A 23,575-nucleotide genomic window follows, 5' to 3' on the forward strand; every position below is an offset into this window, starting at 1 on the left:
TTTCCTAAAAAAATCACTCATAACTTTTCAATATCTCACAAACAGTGAAATGAGCAATAAATAACATAAAAGAATACATTATGCGATTTCATCAAAAATCTATCAACAACAATAAGACAGGAAAACTGTTGCCAAAATCACATTTTTAAAGATGTGAGATATGAGAAGTGTACTCGGAAGCTTAATATAAAAAATTTTTTAAAAAATATAAAATATTATCATTTTTCCAAAATTCGTTTTGTAAAAGCAGTCGCAAGTATGAAAGTTTAACGTGTCCAAAAATCAAAGAAAAATAAACTGTACATTTTTAAAAATAAACTTTTTTAGAAAAAAAAATCGTCGAAAAGGTATTCAGCTCCCTTTGTTAAATAAATTCGATTTATTGAAACACGAAATTTATTTTAATTTCGTAAAATAGTTAAGTGCCTACGTTTCATGACGACGTGAAAATGGAATGTGTAGAGTAAAATCTCGCTTTCCTATAGCCCATTATGTCTCAAAATGACGCGATTTCGTCACAAAACATAAAATAAAAAAAATTCTAATTCGAATTTCGAAAAAATCGCTTCGAGGTACACTGGCTCTTGTCTAGATGCACCTATGTACCAAATTTCGTAGCCGTGGGTCTATTAGCTTACGCGCAACGCAAACGACACACACACAGACAGACTCTTTCTTTTATTATATGTAGAGATTGCTATATCTTTTTATTAGGATGTAAATTTCCTTCAGAGATATAATATTGTGTTGGTTGCTAGTAATTTATCCATGACTACTTTTGATTCGTTACTTTCAAACTGTAACCGCGTTCTTTGGAAATTAAAATTACTCGCATAACCTTCCGCTATCTATTTTCGGTCAATAAAATTAGTAAGAAAGGGGAACCTACACTAGGAAATACGGTACATACATATTTTTAAAATTCCCTTAGTTTGCTATAAATTAATAAAGTTGCTGTTAATGTCTGAAATATAAATTGCACATGTTATCCCACGTACAAATCGATAATTTGCTAAGTTTCTAGGTGTATAAGATATTTCTCCCGCCTTCTTAGCTTGTCTTCGTGGTGTAATGGCCAGCACTCTCGGCGCGTATTTGTGAGGTCCAACGTTTCAGTCCCGGTGAGGGCATTGCTTATTTTTAATGTCTCCTGCTTTCAAGAAATAACCTAAGATGTCTACAATGGCACCCGAACTAAAAAAGGTGGTGGATGATGATTCTCCATCACCAGGATTTGACGACTGGGTCTTCTAATCCCCATTCGGCCTTTAAAAGGGGGAGTATGTAAGGTATTTCTCCCGCCTTCTTAGCATGCCTTCGTGGTGTAATGGGCAGCATGCTCGGCGCGTATTCGAGAGATCCGAGGTTCGAGTCCGGGCGAGAGCATTACTCATTTTTCATGTCTTATGCTTTCAAGAAATAACCTAATAACATAGTAAACATAACGTGATGAGAAAAAAGGCAAAGACAAGGTACAGATAACTCTAATATCAAAAGTATATAATATCATGAAGCCCACTTCCCATCCCATATGATATTTAATGGAAATTTTGATGTTGTTTGAAATATTATCTTACAGTTACTGCGCCAGTATTTTCATCTGGCAAAAGACGTGAGCAAAGGATTATCAGATAAAAAAGACATACTTACATGGCGTCAAAATTAGCGATTCGTAACCATCAGTAGGAGATCGAAGCTGGTTTTGACACGTAGAGTCAGCTGATAACGAAACAAAGACCCGGCCGGTCAAAGGATCGACACGATACATCTGTGGGAAATTTTACACAAGATTGTATTACACAAAATACAGTAATAGATAACCAGTCTTGACATCATTATGAAAGAAGAAAGAGATGTTGAAGACCAGATTAAGATAAAAGAAATCAATAATCCGGTGCAAGGTCGCGGGAAAGCCAGACATTTTCTCTTGTTGTCATATGTATAGAGCGTATTTTAAACCCAATAATGTTGGTTTATAAAGAAAATAAAACTATACAGAATACTAGGTTATGAATTCGTGTATGTAGGATGAGAAACAATGCTACAGGTATGGGACCTATTCCTGTCACCAAATACAATGCTGTTTCTCTCGATGTTCTGATGTGAAAGTTATCGAGGTTAGTCAAAGATCACGCTTGGCTGTTGACATTTGGCCGCAAGTTTATTAGATCTCGTCAGACAGCTTCAATAACACAGGCAGAACGTTTAATTCGTAGGTGGAGAAAGGTTGTGGGTCGATGGGTTTTGATTAACTGGCACTGGTCCAAGTCAAATTGTGTTGTATGGCAAAAGAAATAAAATGAGTTTAATTAGCTTATAAGATTCCGAAGGAGATCGTTTTTGCAAGTAACAGACTTGCGACTGTTGAGCAATGCTCAATTAAATAAGTTACAAATATTATGTAATTAAATTTCCGCGAAGTTTAATCAACCTATTCTAATTACATAATTACTCAGTCTTCTTTCAGCTACAGAGGCTGTTCGCACATTTTTTAGACGATTTTGGTAAGCGGTAATAAAAAATCGTTTGCTGCAAAAAAAGTAATTGCAATTGTACTATGTTTTTAAAAGTCAAAATTATCGTCTGTGGCTTGAAAGTTTTGTTTTTATTCAAAATGGCGAATTTAACAAAGCAGTGGTTCGGACGCTACATTTACGCTCTTTCCGAAGAGAAATATGCATACTCCGTTATCCAAAAACGACGTGAGAGTCATGGTTTTGTGATATCTAAAGCGTCGATAAGTAATATCATCAACAAGAAAGGAAAAAAACGTCAAATTGGAGCCTCAAGTGGGACAAAAATTTCAAACAAGCTAAAAACGGACATCTTCGACTATTGCAAAGGTACGTTGTTTAATGTTAAAAGAAAATCCCCCTAGTCAAAGGACAGTCGCAAAATCATTAAAATGCTCGTTAATCATTAAAATTAAAATGCACTGTAAACAAAATGACAAACGTTGACTTAAATCTTAAGAAAGCGAAAAAACGCAATGTGCATCGTCTTCTTCCAAAGCATATCGCTCAACGCAGAACACGCTGCAGAATTCTATATGAGATATATACGCTGCATTCTATATGAGAAACACTTATCCAAAGAAAAATGGAAAACAATTATCACAATAGATGAAGCATGGGTGTATTTAAATGATTGTAACAAAAAAAAAAGAGCCATTTATCATCATGAAAGGGGAGAAAAAAAATTAAGTACATGGTTCAAATAATCGAAAGAAAGTTTTTCTAAGGAATTCATTATTGTTGTTGGTTATTCTTATAATGGCAAGTTAAAAATAAAGAGAGTGCAAACAAATGCCAAGATTAACTCCAAATACTATCAGAAACATATTTTATCGCCAATTTTTCTGAATGAAATACCATCGCTTTACCCACAGTGCCATCCATCTGTGAGACTCCATCAGGACAAAGCTAGCAGTCACACATCAAAATCCACTGTAAATTTCCTAAAAGAAACGGAACAAAAAACTGGTATCACCCTTCACTGATATCCCTACTAAATCTCCCGATGTGTCACCTATGGCTTTTTGTGCTTTCGGACTTTTAAAAACTGCATTATACAAACGTTGTCCTAAAACCTTAACAGGACTCTGGAAAGCTGTTCGGGAGGAATGGGATAGAATATCTCTTCTGCCACTTCAAAAGGCATTATTATCCTGGAAATTGCGGTGTCGAAAGATAGTTCAGGATAAGGGATGTCAAATAGAACATTTAAAACACAAGAATTTTATGTAATTTAGTTTTGTGAATACAATATACATCGTCTAAAAATGTGCGAACAGCCTCTGTAATTGATATAAAGTTCCACAACATAAATAGTGAATTTCTATTTGTTTAAGTTATAAAATTAATTTATAGAAAAAGATACTATTTACCAGATCTCTCTACTTTTATTTATTTATTAGCCTAGAGGGACAATTTTCCCAGAAGGGCTATTAATTTCATTCAGGCATTTTGCGTTGGTTCACTATAAACGACTTTTCTCTTTTCAGAGTGTTGCCACCAAATAGTAGAGCCTTGCATTATATTTAAAGAAATTAAATACTGAAGAAGTTGCACGAATGCATGCATGTTTCTCGCATCGTGAAAAAACAATGGTACCTAGAGATATACAATTTTGAATAACGTAATCCTCCACTCGAATATGGGCATGTGGAAGCCCAAACTTGGAATTTGTTTTATTATCTACTTCGTATTTTGTAAAATTTTAACGAATTTTTGAATAACGAACTCAACGATTTCGAAGCGGTAAACTAACATTAACAATCACATGCATTTTCAAGAACGGATATTTTATATCCGAGGTTTCTTTACATTTCTTACTGGTATTACGGTGGTAGTGTAGCAATGTAAAGATGTTACATTGTCTAACGGTATTTTGCGTCAAATGATTTTGAATATCTGCATCAATTTTCAAATTCCGTTTTGAATTAGACGCCATTATACAGGGTGTTTATAAAGTCCCGGACCCATTTTGAGGTTTAATAACTCTTAAAATAATGAAGATATAAACAAACTTATGGCATTTATTGATGAAATGACTTATATATTTTCCTTTTCAGGTTTGAATATCTTTACTTTTGTAAATATCGTCTGCGCGTGTGGTTAATTTCAGATAATTTCATTTCCCAGTCTAAATATCTGCACTTTTCTAAATATCGTCTGCTTATTAATTTCATTTTTCTCTCTTTTGTTTTTGGCATCTTTCTGGCATTGTTAATCGCCATAAAGTGCGCATATGGGGATCTGAAAACCCCCATGAATACCGTGAGGCACAAAAGGATTACCCAAAGGTTAATGTGTGGTGTGGACTAATGCACGACCGAGTCATTGGAAAAGACGGTCTCATCAGTCGTATACTTAGACATGTTGGAAAACTTCGTATTTCCACAACTAGAAGAGCTTCAGCCTCATGTCTTTTTGCAACAAGATGGTGCACCACCTCATTGGGGTACCATCGTTCGTAGTTCTTTGAATGACCATTTTACAAGAACATGGACTGGACGAGGAGGTCCAATTCCTTGGTCACCCAGATCACCTGATATAACACCGCTGGACTTTTTCCTTTGAGGATTTGTAAAGGACAACGTTTACAGGAGTGTCTAACATGGATGACCTAAAAGCAAGAATTACAACCGCAATAGCCTCTGTGGATGCCGACATGCTTGCCGGTACCTGGCGTGAAATTGAATATCGACTTGATATTCTCCGTGCGACGAAGGGGACACACGTGGAAGTTCATTAACAAGGGTCATGAAACTTTTTGAGTCTATGTAACCATTTATGTTACTAATTTTAATTTATCTTTATTACTTTATGAGTTATTAAACATCAAAATGGGTCCGGGACTTTATAAACACCCTGTAAGATCCGAAAGCTTTCAGCTTTATATATTATTATAATTTTAATTTTCAAATATTATTTTCAGTAGCACGTCTCGTGCAGGGCATGTTTTAACATTTGAGACAAATTTTAAAATTACGCCTCTTGATATTTTTTAAACCATTTTTTGCCACCAAATATTAGAGCCTCGCATTTTGTTTAAAGAAATTACGTAATGAAGAATCTGCATGAATGCATGTATGTTTCTCGCACTATGAAAAAACAAAGTATCTAGAGACATCAAATTTTGAGTAACGTAGTCCTCCACTCGAATATGGGCATCTGGAAGCCCAAATTGGGAATTTTGGATTGGTTTTAATATCTATTTTATATTTTGCAAAACTTTAATGAATTTCTGATTGACAAACTCAACGATTTCAAAGCGAGCAATGGCAACACTACAGAAAAAGAAAGCATTTTTATCTCTAGCGCGCGAGACAGCGTATGAGAAATTCTAAAGTGCTCTTTTTAAATTATTTTGTGATATTGCTATTGAACTGAATTTTATGGTTTAAGTGGGAAGAACACGATATTTAATAAATAAAGGTAATACACAAAACGTGGGGGGAAAACGCCCCATTGGACTAACATAAAATCTGAAAGCTTTCAGATTTTTTTTATTGTTACTTTAAAAGCAATTTAAAAATAACAAAAAAAAAAAAAATTATTAAAAACAACAACAACAAATTTTAAATTTTTTATTTATTTTTAAAAGCCAAATTACGGACAACTGATGCTTTTTTGTTTGGTGGTCTTCAAATGAAATCTGCCTTCGCGTAGTTTAGTTAAAAGGTGCCGGGACTTTTATGAACTTCAACAAATTCTTGAAAAGAAATAAACCTTCGGAGAAATACTCCGGTATCCTTACGTCTTGATGAAGGTTGCTTTTTACAAGTTAGAAACTGATAACTAACATTTTTATGGAGGAATATCTTTATTGCTTTTTGATCTATGCCCAATTTGCGTAACAATGCTGGCACCTTTATGGCCGCGTATTGTTATGAAGCGGTCTTGCGTGTTTGACTTTTCAGGACTTTTTTACAACCGTCCCTCATGCGTTCTAAAATTATTCATGTGAAAATTACTTTCATTTATCCATTACAAATAAATGCAGTTAATATTCCAAGTAAAAAAAAAAAGAGATATAAATACTGAAAATGCTACAGATGCATCAAAACTGAATTAAATCCACTACAGAACGTATAATATTTTAAAAAATACATTAACTTATAGAAAAAGGAATTTAAAAAAATTACGTACTCCACATCGGAATTTAGACCTCTCTTCAGAATCGGCTCTTAAATCCATCAAAGCTAGATAATTATCGTTATTCGAGCCTTCCCAATCTCCTAAGCAACGAAAGCTGACATCTAAAAAATAAAACCTATTAGCTTCTAAATTTACAAAAAAATAAAAATCATAGCAAAAGTATCAGTAAAAGATTTCTTTGAATTTTACAGGTTTGACTCTAAAATTTCTCGAAGCTATTAAACAGTTTTCCCAAATAAGTTAAAGGTTTTTCGCATTATTCGAAAATTAGAAAACTTTTTCATTCATAACAGTTTTTGCTTTCCACACTCACATAAAATTCCTAATTCCCTTTTAATCTATGAATATATATATTTGTAATAATAAAATTCCATAGTCAAGAATACGCTTAAAATTCTAACTGTATGTTCTTTTCATTTTTAATGGCGACGTTCTCTTATTTGAAAGTACGTAGAATTAAATCCACAGCCCCGTAGTCAAGTTGTTTTTCCCGCCTTTTCTACACGTACAGTTTTAGAATGTTCTCGAGATATTTAAAGCGAACTGGATTGGCTGACGAGGTTGACGTCATTTCTGTGAAGCGCCGCCTTTCCAGAGGCTATAAAAAGACTCGCAAAAGGAATATCGGGGCTTTTTCTTAAATGTCACGATGCAGTAAACTTCATACAAAAAGTTACTAGTAATTCTTTTTATTTACTCCGGATATCTCATTTTTGTAACTGCTATTTCTATTGAATAATAATAAATAGACTCTGTTTTTTAAACTTATCGTCTGATTATTTAAGCTACGACTAAAGCTGATACATCATATATATATATACATATATATATATATATATATATAGGTCTTTCGTCTAATTACCAGTTCGCTTTACATTTTCTTTTTCAATTATATATATATATATATATATATATATATATATATTCAATAGAAACAATGTGTTGGTCAGAAATTCTTAAAAGATAGAGCGTACTAAAAAAGACAAGCTTGACCAAGGGTTAATATTAATAGCTTTGAATGGATCTTGAGTCAAAAATTAGATCTGCAGTATATACATTATAATTATTATACAAATAAAACTTTTTATTATGCTTTACTTTGATGAATTTAATTAATTAAATTAAACGAATATTTTTTAACATACAAATAAAAATAGTAAAATTTCACTTCTGACAACGAAAGCAATTATAAAAAATTAATGATTATAGGAGGATTACATAATCTTGTAATTTCCTAGTTTCTTGCTTAGATTGTTAACAAATTAGTCTTAAATTATAATAAGCAAATGACTATCTTTTCAGAAATCAACTAACAAAATAAAATATAATTTTCGTATGCTTTCGTCGCTAAATACATCATAGGCAGAATTAGCGACGTAAATTTTCAACCGATGGCAACACCCTTCTTTCCAAATAATTAGGTTCACTTTCCTCTAGTAAATCTTGTATCTGGTGACAACAGTAGAGACGTTTTAACCAATCAAAACGCCTCTTTCCTTCCAACAATTCCAGAAGCATAGATTTTTCTCAACATTAGGGTTATATTACATTGTCTATACACGAATTCTGTAACTAATTTTTATTGCTGAGAGCGAAATAATAATTTATATTTGCTTGCGACAAGTTGAATCCAGCCACCTAGACTGTATATTCGTTAGGAGAGCCTACTGCAGTACCGAAGGGCCGGAGTCAAATGCCGAGGAAGGCATGGATGTTAGTAAATGTATAGTGTCTCTGCGGCATGGGGTACTCTAAGTATAAGGCGAGTCGAAAGTTCTATCATGTGATTTGGTGGTAGGGAAGAGGGAATGGGAGACCGTCTGACCGCCCCCTCCGGGTTGCTTTCTCTCAAAATTGAAGTGGCAGTAGAAGTCCGACCTTCTTGAGGCTCTGGCAACCATTCTTCCATGAAATACATGGACAAGACAACAACAAAAGCAAGTTGAGTCCCGATCAACACGTCGGGATAGTTCTTGGCTAATGGAACTATTTTAGGGCAATTTATTAGCAGCGGCTTGAGTAGCATGATGGTTCGAAGAACGAAATATGTTTTCGACACTTATCGTCCGGATTTAATGTTTTAAATACTAAACCCTTGAAAAGTTTTATTTGGAACACTAAACATACTTGAAGGATGATTATTAATTTTTATCTGTTACTCCAGTTAATACATTTTTTTTTTTTACTTTAACTGCACTTTAGAAGCAAAAAATTCCCCAGCTTTAGCTTTTCACTACCAATTAACATGAAACAATATTACTTCCCTACACAATTTTTTCTAAGACAGGATAATTAAAATTTTTTTAATTTCTGGAAAAATTTCTTGTTGTAATAATTGCTTTTAATTCAACCCTCTGCAGATCTACCGTAGGATATTTTTAATTAAATATTTCATATTTTCTTTACCTACTATTTGTCTTTCAATACTTTATAAATGAATTTGTTTAAAAGGTTCACTAATTTTTACTTCCTTGTACGAAGTAAAAAGGAAGTACTGCAATCGCGAAAAGTTTCAGGCAACATATTTCATCGAAAATATCCATTTTGACCGCTATCGAATACAATTTAACGATGTTTTTGCGTGATATCTGTACGTAAGGGCAGAATAAAAGACTCTTTTCCTCCAAAAAAATTATAAAACTGCTTTAAAATGAATTAGAGAATTTTTCGAGGCGTCTGTACGAATGTATGTACGTACGTACTTATCTCGTGTAACTCAAAATCGAGTAGCCTCAGAACATTGAAATTTTGTATATAGGACTGCTATAACATGTAGATGTGCACCTCGTATTTTGGTTGCAACCGGCCGCACCAAACGTATGTAAATATATTTATATATATATCCACTCTGTTACCCGACTCAGTGATCTCAGTTTCTTTACTCTTATATGTTTGTAAATTGTAAATTTTTTGCTTTAAAAATGATTGAATTATGTTGTTGTTATCTTCCGGTTAAGATTTTTATGCCTTTCGTAATTCTGGAAGCAATATTTGTACAATTATCAACAATTTAAAAGCTGTTTAAATGCGGTTAAGTTTTATATAACATGGCGGACATATTTGTTTACATTTGAAACAGCAGAATTGTAGATTTGTTGCCAATATAGAGAGACTAAGCTTCGCAACACAAAACTAACGCCTTCATTTATTATTGCGAATTAAATCATGCTTAATCCTTTCTGGAATTTTTTCGAGGAAATAAGTGTTTAAGATTTACTTCGTAATTTTTAATGCAGATATTTTGAGTTTTTATGTATTTTTGCCTTGTCGCGAAGTGAGAACTGAATTAATTGAATGAGAAATACTAAATCTTCTGTGAAAAACTCTTCCTTTTCTGTTTTGTTTGCTTAATTTCTTTCATACATCGTTTTAGCTTTATTATAATATTTGAATAGAACATGTGGCAACGATAATTCTTCAAATGATACAAATCTTGTGCATTCAGAATGTCGTTATAGTAAACAAATATAGTGAATTTTAAAGAGTGCATTTATTCTATTGTGGTTTATGCGCTGTCGACTAAGTAGATTTAATTCAATCCAATCAATTTAAATGAAATTCAAGAAAAAAATGCGTATAATTTAATATTCCGTACAAGGAAGTCATGTGATGTACACATCAGATTTTTTTAATACAGAATTCGTTTAACATTTAAAAACTCGTAAAATATACTTCAAATATGAGAGGGAAAAAAATGTTGTGATTGAATTGTGTTTTTTATAACAATTATTTCTTTAGAATGCCATTCCATCAGATAAGTGTTCGCTTGTTTTTACCTTAAAATGTTTAAGAGAAAAGAAAAAGCAATTTATTAAATTATTTATGTGCATTTACCTGCACATTAACACTCTACACGAAATGCTCTGAAACAAAACAGTGAAGAATATTTCACTAGGCAGAAGCACAATGCTGATGAAAAATGGCTGAAGCAGCACTTCTAATTCAATTCATTTTGAAAATACAATAAGGCCAAGAGCTCCAAATAATTATCGAGTACCAGGTAACACGAGTGGGCGGTTACCCCTGAATGACCCCTCTATAAGAACCGATTTAGAACGATTGTAGCTTTCTTATTCGTTCGAGTAATCCAACCGTGGCTACCGAGAGTCACTGGAAACGAGTGAATTCATGGTAACAAATGTAGTTGAATAATTTTATCATCCGTATTACAGCTGAACTGCAATCTTCGAGGTTAAGATTAGTTACAATTTAACTGAAAAATCTGATCATATGATTTATTTTTTTCAAGCTCTGTTTAATTTAAAGTTTTGTGGTCAATGCTTCTGTTGTCTTTAGCAGCCTTTTATTTTGTGCCACGTTATCAGATGACCAGAGACTGACTGCACGACGAATTACCGCCTTAAAAGAAGTTAAAGTAAACAGAATACGATAATTAATAATAAACTGAGATGGAAGAATTTCCATTTATTTAAAATACGAATCCTAAAAGTTTCTTAAATATATTCCAGAGCTCCTCACAGTGTAATGCTGAGTTACTGTTGAACAGGAAGAATCTTAAGAACTGATAAGCGAATAATCGCTTGAGTTCGTGTGACAGGAAACAACAAAACGGAAGCGTAAAATAACCCTTTATTATTCAAAATAAGATTTAACAAAACTCCGTTTTGGAGTGTACAATAAATCCGACACTTGGGCTTTGAACTTAAGAGACTAAGAATAATACTAAACTAATCTTAACTAAAGAGATGTAGCCGAAGCTATCAAGACTCTACCAGATTTGGCCCCTTAACGTTAATAGACTGCGAAGCTATCAAGGGCCTAAAGTACGGCCGAGCGTAATAATAGCTTACAAGAGAGTAGCCTAAAAAACGCGGACGCGTGCAGCCAGAATACCTGGTATCTCTCTCACTAAGACCGAAGAATTTCGCGGTTAAATACCGCTCTTCCTCGTTATGCATTCAGACGTGATTCTAAAACTACGTTCTGGCCGGAAGTAGTAAGTTGAAGTTAAGAATCGACAGGAAAGGAAAAATTTAACTGTTAATAAAATTAACATAATCCTTACAATATTAAAAGAAAAGATTAAAAAAAAACTTTACTTAATACAAGAAATTTTTAAAATAAAGCAAACTTCAAATCTGCATTTAATAATAATAATAATAATAATAATAATAATAATAATAATAAAAAGATATAAAAAATAGTTGTTTTTTACTAAATGCAAAAATTTAAGTTTTTAAAAATACACCTGTATTTATTAAAAAGATGCAAATGAATATTAGTAAATGAAGTACATAATTAAAACTCTAAATTTTGGGTTCATTTTCATAATATAATTCGAAAAAATAATTTGAATTGCATTTTAGATCTTTTTAAATCAACGTAAATGCTGAGGAAACGTATTGTTCAAGAGTTGACACGAAAAAAACTAAATTCTCCCCAGAAAATTAATAGAGAACTCACACGAGAGCTTTACGGTCACAAGTGACATAAGCAGAACTTAGTTGTTTGGCAACTAACTTTGTCACGTCACGGCAACTGGTATTATGATTTTGTCTAAATGTTCTATCTTTTCAACTTTACATCAAGATGACACGAGAATCGATAAATCACAGCGAAGCAAACATGAAGTAACTTCCAGTCAATAATTTCGCTGAGTAAGCCACACATTTACACGCATACACAAATTTACTTTGTCTTATTGGCAACAGCTTAGACCCTGTTCCACAGGTGTGAGCGAAGTTGATGATTGATACGACTTACGGCTATAACAATTGTAACAGCTAAACCATCGCAAGAATGCTAATAACTTATTAATAAACTTATTAATATTTACTTACACAAAAGTAACACGTCTTATCTGTGCTGTAGTCTTGGATAAACTCTCTGAAGGCTAACCTTAAAATTGTTCATTTCTATATATATATTCGTTATCGTTACGGTTAAAATAAACAATTCATTTCTAAAACTTAATTCCCATTGAAGACTGGCAAGGTATCAGTAAATCCAGTCAACATGTAATACTTCTTCATTCAAAGAGCAAACTTCAGTACTATCATTTAACTAATATACATTTTCGGAAAACCCGCCCAACTAGGATAGTGGTTAGCGTACAGAGGGGCCCGGGTGCATATAAGCATTCTGTACCGCGCCAAGCGCATAAGGAAAAATCCGTACTTGTGATTGGACATACATTCCGATTCCATCATTTTTTTCTTGGCGTAATGATGTTTAGACGGGATTCTTACGGTTTTGTTTTCAATGAATGACGCGCATGAGTAATACGGAAACATAAAAATTATCGTCTGTTTTCTTTCGTCGTTTATTTTCTTTCTTCGTCGTTCAGAAGCGTGAAAATTGTCGTTTATTTTCTTTGAAACGAAAACATTTAGCTGCAGCGTTATGAAGATGGCTTCCTGTTTCAGATAATTATAAAATTATAAACTCTTTCAAAGATGCGGTTAATATCAGAAGCAATCTTAAGCGCTTAGATTATATAAGTAGCTTAGTTCATGAATTCAGTGCAAAAACCAAAACACGACCATGGACTATAAAACATGAAAGCAAATATTCCTATATACATTTATTAAAAATTCTTGATTTAACAATAAATGTATTGTGCGCTTGTAAGTACATTATTATTATTGCAATTTGTTTGCATTCTGTTCCTTTCACATTGCAGAAAACATTTCTTTTGCAAATGGCATGTTATCTCTATGTTAATAGTGTCATTTCTAATATTCTGTTGCCTTAAATGAAAGAAAAGAGTGCATTCAGTATTGTCGTTGAATTTAATACACGTGGATAAGAAAAAAAACTTCCTTCTCTGACAGACACTACTTTATGCAAAGGTACAAAAGATGTTACACTTTAGTCTCATGCTTTCGAAAATTGCGTCTGCAAAGAATGATATATAATGAACACGAAATAATAAATTGATAATCACAACACTTTTAATATGAAGTGTTTTAAATTAAGAACACATTTATTAAAAATTTCGCACTTAATATTAATACACATGTACGGAGTTAGTACAAGAACAAATAATATTTTTTTCTCTCTGGGAGGGAGAATAACCACATTTTTTTATTATTAAATTCACCACACCTACAGAACTATTGTAAGAAGTGTAAACTCATAGCAACAAAAATACAACGCACGTAGTAATCTTTTCGGTACTGCTATCAGAATGTGAACAAACCACCCTCGAGCCCAAGCTAAGTAAAGGCTTTCCTAAGCATTGAGGAAATGATGCCATCAGAAGCTACATCCAATCACGAGAAAGGATTTTCCCTGTGTGCGTGGTGCGGTACAGAATGCTCATATGCGGACAGGGTTCGAATCCCGGAAAAGGCATGGATGTTTATAAATGTATAGTGTCTGTGCGGTATGGAAGCACTACATTTTGTGACATCAAATGAATAACAATGAACGTGAAAATAAAAATACTTTTAATTCTCAAATAACTAATTAGATAAAAAAAACATATGAAATATACCTCAGCCATATAAGTACTACCGCACCATTGCTTTATCATAAAATTTACTGTAAGTTGAGGAATTATAAAAGAAAACAAAAGGGGGGACTTCAGAAGTTGATCATTCATTCATTTCTAAAATTACAGACTGAGGTTTAAAAAAAAAAAAAAAGGATTTGGGGTAGAAATAATATTCTGCCAATGGGGGAGAGAAAGAAAAGAAAAAGACATATGCAGTTCTGAATCTAAAATTGTGAGCGTCTTCAAAGGATATTTACAGTCATTTCTGCACTTTATCCAAAAATCATTTCACGTATTACAATTAATATTTAAATGCAAATTTCCGTCAGTAACTCCGTCAATCAGGAATATTTGCTTTCTGAAACATGAAAGCAAATATTCCTCAAAATAACATCACATTAGCAAAAAATTATAGATATTTCAGGAAATATTTTTGAAATTACTAATATTCAAAATACGCCATCTAACACATAATAACTGACACTGATATTTATTCAGAGTTTAGAGAAAACGAATAGCAATATGCATATAAGGGTTTACCCATGTCTGGAAAAGAACACTGTCGAAATTTGACTCCCAGTGTGTTGCTTGAAGGACAGTTCGACAGCTCTGATAAAGTCTGGTCGCATCGGAATTCTCCGTTCCTTGCGGTATAAGTGAAGCGGAATTTCCCGCTTATTGGACAAAAGACGTGTTCCGATATAACGTTTCCGGTAAGCTCTTGTTTCCCTGAAACAAAAAAATATATGTAAGATAAAAAAATATCTAAACGATAAATTACTATTTAAATTAGCAATAACCCCTTAATGCTTAAATTAAATTTCTTTCTCCTCTCTAATCTAAAAATAGTAATCTCTCTTTGCAAAGCGTCCTTTCGAGACTAATCCATATCATATGACTTTTACATAACGCTTGTAAATGGAACTAACACAGCCAATAATAATTTTAAAGCAGTGTTAATTATCCAATCAAAATGTACTGAGAACCAAAAGTATCTCAGTCCGAATTAAAACATTTGAACACAACGCATTTGCTTTCTACAGTTCGGCTTAAATGAACTGCTGCTTGCTGCTCTCTTCTTGCTGCAAAGCTGTCAAAAATGTTAATATTTTGAAATAGACAGCAGAAATGTGCCAACCTGTTTGTGGTCGCGTCGCAACATGTTTTTTTAAAATAAAGATGAATACTTTTTCTGCCTCGACTGCCAAGTTGCTCTTCATTACGGATCTACAACTATGTTTCTACGTTCTCTGCTATCAATACTTCTTAAACATCCATACTTCTAAGTTTGCTTTTATTATATATATACTTAAGGAAAGCTTGAAGAAAATCTGACACATTCTCGATTTAAAAGTATAAAATAAAATTTAGAAATAAAATAAGATTATGAAATCTACTACAGACCAGTGGAGAGTCCTAACATTTCAAATTTTAGAACAAAAGTAAAATCGTCCGAACGTTATTCATAATTGAGTTCAATGAAGCAGTTTAATTATTAAAGTAATGCAAGTAATTTATAAAAAAATAATAAGATACGTGCACTTTATTGAACAAAAACTGATGTGGGCACCACGTGACACTACTACGACCTATTAAATCATACACATTTTTGGCTGCATTTCATTTAAACTTATTCCCTCCAATTTCATTAGACATACATTTCTGATTCAATTATTTTAGTTGTCATTTCGAAGCAAAGCAGAAATACGTAAAAACTCAAAATATCTTCATTTAAAAATTATAAAATGCAGAAAAATATAAAATTCCAAATATCTTCATTTAAAAATTATAAAATACAGAAAAATATAAAACTCCAAATATAGTTAAAAACAGTTTAAAAAAATATGACAAGTAAAATTAGAGTTTCTATCCCAAAAACTAGCAATTCGGCCAGCGCACGAGAAGACAGATTTTTCAAAGCATAAAATGGAAAGTTTACTTTCGGCAAAAAGACACTGAAGTTGGTGCAGAAACTGATGTAATTCACTATCCTACTACGGATTGGGTTTGATTATTTAATTATGGCAAAGCACACGAGGGCTATCTGCCTAAAGGGAGGGATGCCTTCGTGGAGGACTAAGGGAAACTGGCTCGTATACACGTTACACATGAGAAAAACCACGAAAACGCCCATGCAGCCAGCCCGTTCGCGGTATTCGAACCTCGGACCGAACTACCAGTGTTCAGCGTCTTTACCGCTCGGCCGCTGGTGGGCCTATTCTACTATGAGTTTCAATGTAAACAAATGGCAGTTTCTTTAGGCTTAATAGCACTTAATACAACTTTTAAATTATTGATAATTCTACAACTATTGCATGCAGATTACAGTCTCATGTACAAAATTTCAACGTTCTGAGGATACTCGATTTTTTAGTTATGTGCGATACATACCTACGTACGTAAGTACCTACAAAAGTAACGAAAATGTCTCTTCTGAATCCATTTTACAACCCGTTTTGGAAAAAAGAGTTCTTTATTCTGTTCGTACGTACAGATGTCAGGCACAATAGCTTTCAAATAGATTCGAAAGCGATCGAAATGAATATTTTCGTTGAAATCTGATACCCGAAATTTTTCGCGATTACAATACTTCCTTTACTTCGTACAAGGAAGTAAACAACAATAAAATACCAAGTGTTCTGCAAAAAGGCCGACGATGTCAGAGTTTTATATAAAAATTAAGGTGCCGATTTATTATCCAAATAAAATCGTTTTCCTTCGAAACAGACCTAATTTCAATGTAATAATTTCTTGTCTGTTTTTAATTATTTTTTTTATTATTACAAAATCGGTGGCATCATACTCAATTTTTCTCTTGAATGATAAGTTAGTTAGGTTAAATAGTTAGAAAGCTTCTTACGGCAAAATATGCTGTAAATAGCACAGGGCTCTCTCAGAAAGCCCATTTTAGAAAAGCAAAAGATTGCGTTTCGTCGAAGAGTCTATCACCTATTCCCTCTCTGAAAGAAAAAATAAACTTGGAGCTTAAAAAAACCCGCGGCAGCAAATTCCTAAGATTTCGCAAAACCTGGAAGTTTTCAAAAACTTGCACATTTTCAGAGCGAATCTGATTTTATCGCAACAAAATATATATTATTTACCCATATATATGAGAATAAGATAAAATTATCGAAACGGATTTTTTTTTCTTAATAATGAGAAATATATTCTCTCGGATGACAAGCGATAAGTAAATTAAGTATGGATTGATAAGTCTCACATACTGGAAATCGAGTTCTTTTGAAATACATACCAGACAGGAAAGAATGCAAATATTTTTATTTCTTTTTCATTTAAAAGTGATATTGATTGGTTACCAGCATTCTACTGATATTTATATTCCCATAGAAATGAAACTTTAGGAATAAATTTTGTCATGTTACCTTAAAAGTAGTGAAATTATTGCAAAAGTAAAACCGTGTCCCGTATCCGTTAATTTATCATCAGCAATTTATAGCGGATGACTATGGAATTTTGTACTATGGAATTTTGTAATAATAAAATTCCATAGTCAAGAATACACTTAAATTTCTAACTGTATGTTCTTTTCATTTTTAATGGCGACGGTCTCTTATTTGAAAGTACGTGGAATTAAATCCACAGCCCCATAGTCAAGTTGTTTTTCCCGCCTTTTCTACACGTACAGTTATAGAATGTTCTGGAGATATTTAAAGCGAACTGGAATGGCTGACGTCAATTCTTGGAAGCTCCGCCTTTCCAGAGGCTATAAAAGGACTCGCAAAGGAATATCGGGGTCTTTTCTTTAATGTAACGATGCAGTAAACTTCATACAAAAAATTATTAGTAGTTCTTTTTTATCTACTCCGGAGATCTGATTTTTTTTTTTTTTTTTTTTTTTTTTTTTTGTAACTGCTATTTTTCCTGAATAATAATAAATGGATCCTGTTTTTTAAACTTATCGTCTGATACTTTGAGCTACAACAACATCTATGATTCTTCATCAATCTGTTTTATTCCGGACAAAAGCTGATACGTTACATATATATATATAAAGCATTCCTGTGCTATCTGCCTTAAGGGGAGATATACCTTCGTGGAGGCCTTTCTTTCTAAAAGAAAATGGCTCTATACGCGTTACACATAAGAACAACTACAATGTCCGTGCAAAAAGGGCCATACAGACAGCCCGTTCGCCGGGATTCGAACCCCGGACCGAACTTCCAGTATTCAGTGATTTTATTGCTCAGCTATGTTTAATTTACTTTTCAACCACAATAATAGTCCCAAAACGTAGTAATGCTGCTAGTGCTTAAAATTTTCAGTGTGTTGTTATTGCTAAAAAAACGAATGACTTTTATTTCCACCATTCCTTGAAATACCACATTATAGTGTACAGTACAAAAAGAAGATATCTTCGTTTCTCCCCCTCCCCGATTCAGGTTAGAGTGCCAGAATTCTTCATAATTCTTTGTGTATATATATGAAACAGAAATTATAATGTAGAGCAGCAGTTTTCAACCTTTTGACTAACGCGTCTCATCTAAACAAAAATTAAAAACCTTTAGTACCACTACTACAAAGTGCTACTACCAACCTTCACTCTTGAACAAAGCTCAGATCGCATTAATTTACGAGCGTTAGATAAAAAACTCAATCAGGATGTTGGGGTTTTCATTTTTGAATTTAATAGTTAAAAATACTTTGCTTCTTTGTGTACCACCTATTTTTCTCTTGAGTCCCACCAGTGGTACGCGTACCACCGGCTGAGACCCCCTGATGTAGAGTATAATGCATTTTTCTTTACCTTATTTCAAGTACAATATGTATAGTATATACAGCAGGTATGTAAAATAGCATATAGTGCGTTGCTGTATTAAACATTCGTACATGATTTTTCATTTAAATTTGACAGTATTCACATACATTGCAAAAATACCCCGTTTTATATAGTGTTCGCTATTAACCATTGTTTCAGGTATCCCGTTGTCTTGAAATGCAATATCTACTTCTGTATAGGAATCTATATTATTTCTTAAAAAAATAAATAAGAAATGTCTATCAAATTATGTTAACCACATTCCATCAAGTTATGTTATTAAGTACTTAATTTAGGTATATTTAAAGTGTGTATTGTGAAGAAGCGAAAGAAAAAAAAATCTACCCACTCTGGCGACAGACCTGGCGTCTGATCTTAACCTTCGCAAAAGAAGATCCTCCAAAATCTATTTCTGGGATTTTAGGAGATCTATGAACTCTGGAGCAGACAGTTTTTATCAGATGAACTGTCTCAGAGACACAAAATAAATAAATAAACAATACCTAATTGTTGCTTAAATATCAGAGCAACATGGACTAATTTAATGTTTTTCTCTTTAATATATGGACAAACATAATTTGTAACTGCATGACGTAAATGAAAAATGCTTGGCCCATAAAGCAAAACGGAGTTTAATTTCATAAATTAGAATTGGTAGTTTAGCTATACACATATCACTCACATTCCTATATAAAGGTGAAAAAATAACAATTGATAGAAATTCAATATAAGGAAATACTTAGGTAAAAAAACTGAAATGCCGTGAGTTAAATTAAATAAATCTCCACAAATTTATTCCACACTAAAAATGTCGTTAAAAATTATTTTACTAAAATACTGCAAAAACAGTGAAATAGAGTAAGTACTTCCTTCATATTTCTAGTTTCAATTTCCTTACTTTCTTCAGTTAGCTGAAATGACCCTCATCGCCGATGTAATACCGGCGCTATAAAAAATTCAATAACTTCATATAATGTGATAACTAAATCCTTTATATCGCATTCGATTAAGGGGAGGGTTGAATTCTAAGGAATTCTAATAGGGTGTAAGCCGGAAGTGAAATATAGACCGCTAACCACTTCCTGTTCAAAATTCTTCCAAATACTCTCCAAACAGAGTTGTGCCGATAAAGACCGTACCGAAATCATAAGCACCATACTTAATCGCTCATAGGGGGTGCAAAATGCCGAGAAAATTACTACTCTCGGCTGCCCGGATGCAGCCACTCCCCACCCTCCCGAATACGTTCCACTAAACAAATCTTTTGAGACCCTTTGGCTGCTTTGAAGCGTAAATGACCCGAGCAGGCGCTCTTTCCCTTTAATTTGCTCAAGAAACCTAATCATTCCGGGCTGCCTTCTTAGTTTTGCTCATGATTTTGCTCATGATCACCGATTGCGTTTTCGCCAGTGGCACACAACAACAGAGTTAAAGAACATCCGCCGTAAAAGGGTGGTGGGCGGAGGTAGAATTGGAATGATTTCTCTCTCAAACAGGTATTTTGGAAGTTTCGTGACAGGCTTTGAAGAGGTTTTTAGGAAGAGAGTGGAATGTGCACCGCGCGTTTACTCGAAAAATTCAAAAAAATGTTAGTGTGAAGGGGGCAGAATGGCATTTACTGTAATCAGATTCCGCCTGCGATTCTATCATAAGCTGTAAAAAGCGGGGGGCGCTGTATTGTGAAAGATGCATTAAAAAGAGTTTAAAAAGATTAGGAATGGTGTGGATAAAAAGTAAATAAAAAAAAATGTTTTCTTTAATAAGCTTGAACTGTGAGAACATTATTGGTGTCCTAAATTATCGCAATTTTTGTGCTTATTGCTTTCATTTTACTGCGCAAAATATTATTTGTATTTTTTTATTTATTCTATTTACTTATATTGGCGAACCATTGCTGCCCAGAGATCCTGCATCTTACAATGGATACCGGCTCATGTAAATATTTTTGGTAATGAGAAGGCCGATGAGCTTGCAAAGGCATCCCGTGATTCTCCTCAGCCATCCAACTGCCTAACCCTCGTTGATGCCAATGCAGTTGCCAGCCAAAGACTAATCGGTCAAGTTAAAGGAAACTCCATCCCGGAATTGAACTGCGACAGAGCCATATCGACTATCATAACTAGACTTAGGACAAATCACTTAAAAGGGATGAGGATTTCTGCAGACGGACAGCGTAGTTACACCAACATTTGTCCTCATTGCCCAGATGACATCCCACTGTCTCGCCATCACATCTTCAGCTGCCCAGCAATCCAGCTCAGACTGTTTAGCATCGGCATTGAGGACCCAGTGGACCTACTTTATACTGATAGAGTTGCCGAGGTTGCAAAAGCTGTCTTTGACAGCTTCGGAGCTGTATAATTGCACTTTGCCATAGACACGACATCATCATCATATTGGCGAACAACCAGACCGGACACCTGTCTTTGACAACTGAGCTATATAATTGCACTTTGCCATAGACACGACATCATCATCATATTGGCGAACGACCAGACAGGACACCTGTCTTTGACAACTTCGGAGCTATATAATTGCACTTTGCCATAGACACGACATCATCATCATATTGGCGAACGACCAGACCGGACACCTGTCTTTGACAACTTCGAAGCTATATAATTGCACTTTGCCATAGACACGACATCATCATCATATTGGCGAACGACCAGACCGGACACCTGTCTTTGACAACTTCGAAGCTATATAATTGCACTTTGCCATAGACACGACATCATCATCATATTGGCGAACGACCAGACCGGACACCTGTCTTTGACAACTTCGGAGCTATATAATTGCACTTTGCCATAGACACGACATCATCATCATATTGGCGAACGACCAGACCGGACACCTGTCTTTGACAACTTCGAAGCTATATAATTGCACTTTGCCATAGACACGACATCATCATCATATTGGCGAACGACCAGACCGGACACCTGTCTTTGACAACTACGGAGCTATATAATTGCACTTTGCCATAGACACGACATCATCATCATATTGGCGAACGACCAGACCGGACACCTGTCTTTGACAACTTCGGAGCTATATAATTGCACTTTGCCATAGACACGACATCATCATCATATTGGCGAACGACCAGACCACCTGCTCATTAAGAACTCATCGGCAATCGTCGAGCCCATTGATTATGCCATCTCACTACTGCAAGCGTTTCCCATGGTGCAGCGTAGGGAATTCCGCAATCGAGATGATGGGATTACGTAAAAAGTGGATTATGCGTAGTCTTACGCGGAAGTTGATCCCACACCCTTGTCTTCGAGCTGGCAGTCAGCCTTCACTAACAACTACACTGTCCGGGAAGGCTTACTTATTATTATTTATTACTTATTTTGTGTTTCCATCTATTATAATTTTAGCATACTTCTTGAATATTTTGTGCAATTTATAATATGATATATATATACGTATAATATGAAATACACGTATATATAATACACGTATAATGTGAAATAATCCTATTATACATGTAATTGGTTTGTTGTTCTGGGGTTAACTGTAATTCCCTGTAAATGTACATTGAAAAGGTGTATGAAGCATAAGCAGAATCAAAGACGTAGCAATGGTAATTGTCTACCAGATCTTCGGGACAAATTTTTGCGGCAAATTTTACACCAAATTTGGAATTTTTGAAAAACAGAATTTGATCCCGGGCCTTGGCGGTGATGCACAGATGGTTGTACACTCCCCCAAAAGGACACAATAATAATAATTTAAGCATAATAGCAGGTCTGTTGTTCTCTTGCGGATGTAGGATACAACAGTTGTCTTAGAACACATTTATAAATTTTGAAAATGTTCAGGAATGGCAGTGTTTATATATACCAACAGAAGAAGCCTGGCAATTTTATATAGATTATACAGCCTTTTCATTGTTTTACGCCAATGGAAATTCAAGTTTTGGTTGGGACTCATCATAAAACATACGAGAAGAGTACTAAAATTACATATTCTAGCAATGACTTCGAGTTCCTAATAAACGTTTCCAGTTTCCATCAGAAACATTATGAACACGCCATAAACAAACATTTTAGTTTTCCTAATTAAAATCCTCTGAAGCACCTATTTATATGTTTATATTTAATCAGTTTAATTAATTATATTTAATCAGTTTAAATTAATGAAATTTAATTAATCACATTATTATTAATTAATTATATTTAATCAGTTTAAATTAATGAAATTTAATTAATTATATTATTATTAATTAATTATATTTAATCAGTTTAAATTAATGAAATTTAATTAATTATATTATTATTAATTAATTATATTTAATCAGTTTAAATTAATGAAATTTAATTAATTATATTATTATTAATTAATTATATTTATCAGTTTAAATTAATGAAATATAAGCATAAAATAAATTTCTATGTTTGTATTTAATAATAAATAACAGAAACCTAATTAGAAACATAAACTAGTCATAGTTATATTTAATTAGTTTAAATTTTATTGTTATTTTGAAGGATATTTTTCTCATTGTTTAATATTATCATTCCGTTAATATTACTGTCAAAGAAGACTAGAACAAACTTGATCGCATTAAGCTGCACCAACTGTAATCATGAAAAATGTTGATGCTCATATAGTTTTAGAAAATATTTTAAAATTTCGTGCCACGATTAAATTTTGATAAATTCC

The 23,575-nt window shown here is 33.5% G+C and overlaps 1 protein-coding gene across 1 annotated transcript in view; it reads right to left on the reverse strand.

Moving 5' to 3' along the window:
* Positions 1-23,575, reverse strand: part of LOC118193456 (uncharacterized) — a 167,056-nt gene that overhangs the window by 37,595 nt on the left and 105,886 nt on the right. Inside the window, exons 5-7 of the mRNA XM_085825202.1 lie at positions 14,662-14,850; positions 6,654-6,763; positions 1,651-1,768 (exon numbers count right to left, since the gene is read on the reverse strand). Coding sequence (XP_085681328.1) covers positions 1,651-1,768; positions 6,654-6,763; positions 14,662-14,850 — 417 coding nt within the window. The remainder of the gene's footprint in view (positions 1-1,650; positions 1,769-6,653; positions 6,764-14,661; positions 14,851-23,575) is intronic.

This window comes from Stegodyphus dumicola, chromosome 10 (genome assembly GCF_044657685.1).
Source record: "Stegodyphus dumicola isolate Sdum_Otavi_A_Nest chromosome 10, ASM4465768v1".
Classification (NCBI taxonomy): domain Eukaryota; kingdom Metazoa; phylum Arthropoda; class Arachnida; order Araneae; family Eresidae; genus Stegodyphus; species Stegodyphus dumicola.